The following is a 2,757-nucleotide window of genomic DNA, read 5'->3' on the forward strand; positions in this document are numbered from 1 at the left end:
GCCCTCCTCTTCAAAAGAACTAACAGAGATGGACAACTTGTTCTCCTTAGCAATGATCTTACTATGAAGATCAAGGCCATGGCAGAAGTAAGACCACAACAACATGTCAACATATCCTCCCTTCCACATCCCACCACACCCTTTAGAAAACAAGACTGACATTTATTTTTGTTTATTGATTGGCAGGGTATAATCTGTGAGACAGCAGAAGATTTCCAAGAGAGTCTGGTGAACCCATTCTCTGAGAGGTTTCTCTGGAAAGACAGCTCTCCCAGGGGAAGCACTTGGTCATGTGTGGATGACTTTGTTCTTGGACCTCTAAGGAAGACATCAAAGTCAGGACAAGCAGCAAAAGGCTTGAAGCTGATATTGCTTCATAATTCTCATTATAGGCAAATCTGTTCAGGCAGCACAGTTAGCTAGGTAGAGACTCACCCTTAAGGAAGCTGCTTGCTCCATAATTCTATCATAGGCAAATATGTTCATCCAGCTGAACCATCTAACTGAGCCTAGTTCCCCTTCTTATCAAAGATGTCAGAGATGAATTCAGATCTTATGACCACATCTAGACATGTAAATGGTCATTGTTTTTGTCTTTTGAAACTTCTAGTTTTTCATTGCAATGTAATTGATTCTAGATGATTCACAGATTTTCTCAATGAAATCAGGTAACGTTGTGAAGCTTTTGTACATGTATCTATATCTGTAGTCCAATATCTTCAAAAACAAATTCAATGTTAGTTTTAGTTCAGCACTTTGTTAAATAGTTGTTATCATCTGTATCCAGATTCTCTTGTGAAACTAATTAAGGAGAAATCTGTTAATGAAGTCTGTTTGTAACTAAAAGCAGATTAATAAAAAAATATTCTGATATTGTTGACTTGGGATTACAGACTTGCACACTAATGAAAGACGTCATTTATTCACAAAGAACTGACATAATAAGAAAACTAGACAGCATTAAACCACAGACAAATTCACTTGAACTATTCCAGTGTAGTAGAACCTATGTTTTTTCCAACCTTCCGGGGGTAATTACATGAACCTGACAGTAGAAAAGAGAATGAGTTTTCTTGGTCCTCAAATGGTGGTTGAGGAAACTCTTGCAGTTCGTTAAGCTTGCTAGTTTCAAAGTTCAAAGATGAGAAATAACTGTCAGGGTTATCTGTACTCCCTTTAACAGTCATAGTATTTTGAAGTCCACTGTCATTCTGAACATTTACCTCAAAATCTATATTTCCAGGCTTTGTAGTTGCATCATTGGTTTGGCCTTGATCGGATGTCCGAGCAAAACCTTTGGTTTCATCTAGAGGAATTGCAGGTGTGTGTCCTTGGAAAAGGGAAATGTGCCCGAAAAGCTTGTCTTTCCTGGAAAAGGTTGTTCCACAAGAACAAAGCCATTTATCTTTACCACAATGTTTCTCATGTGTTCTAAGATCTGCAATAACTGAAAATTTCTTCAAATTGCACCTACTACAAGCATATCTTTTCTCACAGTGGGTTCTTCTGTAATGGTTTCTCACACATAAGATACTCTTTAGTGGCTGAAACTTTTTGTGCTCTTTATTGCGCTTGCAACCAACACAAGGACAGGAATACCTTTTAATAAGCGTCGTCCCAGAGTTGGAATCCTTGTGAGGCTTTGCAAGAGCAGCTGAAGTTTTGTATTCATCCCCATGACCCCTCATGTGCATCCGCAAATTGGCATCTCTCTTAAATCCCTTCCCACAAATTGTGCAAAAGTGAGTGTGAGGTGCAAGAATTTCCTCTTTCTCCAGCTGCAGAATCTCGTAGGAACCAGGAGGAAGGTTCTCTTCCTCATGGGGTTCATCTTCATCTTTCGCCCCATGTTCATCAACAGAACAATCTCCCATTTGATCAACATGGCTGAGCTGATCTTTTGCCTTAGTCACATTAACATTACATGTCAGAGCACCAACATTAGTACCTGTTTCAGAAAGAATGGAGGCACCACCAAACTGCTCGAGTTGCTTGGTAGGTGGATTCGCTTGATGCTTCACGGTTGGAAGAAGACTCCCTGCAGTTGATATCAATTGAATAAGAATAGAGGTAAGATCAGTTGTTATTAGCTGTTGCTGCTGATTTGAAAGGTCACTTCCCTGAATCCCAGCTAGGCTTCTGTGGTCAACAATTCTACGCACCAACTCCCGGAGTTGATGAATCTTTTGTTCAAGAAAAGACATACTTTTAAGCATGGCTCTTGGATCCCATTCTTGTATTCCAGTAAAATCATGATTTTCACTGCTTTCATTAGCCTGTTGTTCCATGCTAGATGCGTTTTAGATTTCGAAATTTGTTGCTCAATCCTAGTCTGGTGATCCGGAAATGAGTGTAGTTAGTTAGTTATTTGAGAAAATTAGTTTAACTCTCTATTCTATTCATAATCCCAAATCAAGATATTTATACACTTTAAGTGCTTTGAAATTTAAAGAAACTAAGATAGAGAGATGTGCCTAAGACGGCACGGAAGCAAACTTTGCACACTAAGAGAAGAGGAGAGATGTTCACAATTACTACCACAAGAAAGCCGTCTCCTATCTTCTAACAGAAATTCCTAACCAAGTTCATTGAAACCTACATTTAATTTCTCTACTAGAAGCTAATTTCCATGAACTAAATGACAGCATATTCATCTAACATCCTACCCCCACCCTCAGACCAACCTCTAACAGAAAAGTAAATTACATAGAAACAAAGATTTCAAAAAAAATAAAAAACATTTAACAATCCTGAACC

General features: G+C 38.6%; 2 protein-coding genes across 5 annotated transcripts in view; one reads left to right on the forward strand and one right to left on the reverse strand.

Moving 5' to 3' along the window:
• Positions 1-6: 6 nt before the first annotated feature.
• Positions 7-686, forward strand: LOC125851004 (FHA domain-containing protein PS1-like). Its single transcript, XM_049530804.1, has 2 exons — positions 7-87; positions 187-686. The coding sequence occupies exons 1-2, from the start codon at positions 64-66 to the stop codon at positions 421-423; spliced, it is 261 nt and encodes an 86-aa protein (XP_049386761.1). The 5' UTR covers positions 7-63; the 3' UTR covers positions 424-686.
• Positions 687-903: 217 nt separating this feature from the next.
• The window catches only part of LOC125851003 (protein SENSITIVE TO PROTON RHIZOTOXICITY 1-like), a 2,508-nt gene continuing 654 nt past the window's right edge, over positions 904-2,757 (reverse strand). For 2 of the 4 annotated variants that reach the window (XM_049530801.1, XM_049530802.1), the window contains exon 2: positions 904-2,332. In XM_049530801.1, coding sequence (XP_049386758.1) covers positions 987-2,288 — 1,302 coding nt within the window. In that variant the 5' untranslated portion in view covers positions 2,289-2,332 and the 3' untranslated portion in view covers positions 904-986. Of the gene's footprint in view, positions 2,333-2,538; positions 2,706-2,757 lie in introns of those variants that run through there. The other 2 variants (XM_049530803.1, XM_049530800.1) reach the window with 2 other exon arrangements.

The sequence above is a fragment of the Solanum stenotomum genome, unplaced genomic scaffold (assembly GCF_019186545.1).
Source record: "Solanum stenotomum isolate F172 unplaced genomic scaffold, ASM1918654v1 scaffold21465, whole genome shotgun sequence".
NCBI classification, from domain to species: Eukaryota; Viridiplantae; Streptophyta; class Magnoliopsida; order Solanales; family Solanaceae; genus Solanum; species Solanum stenotomum.

Coding starts and splice junctions, on each gene's coding strand:
- LOC125851004 (XM_049530804.1), top strand. CDS start 64: ATGAAGATCAAGGCCATGGCAGAA. Junction 88..186: donor AGATCAAGGCCATGGCAGAA/GTAAGACCACAA, acceptor ATTGATTGGCAG/GGTATAATCTGTGAGACAGC.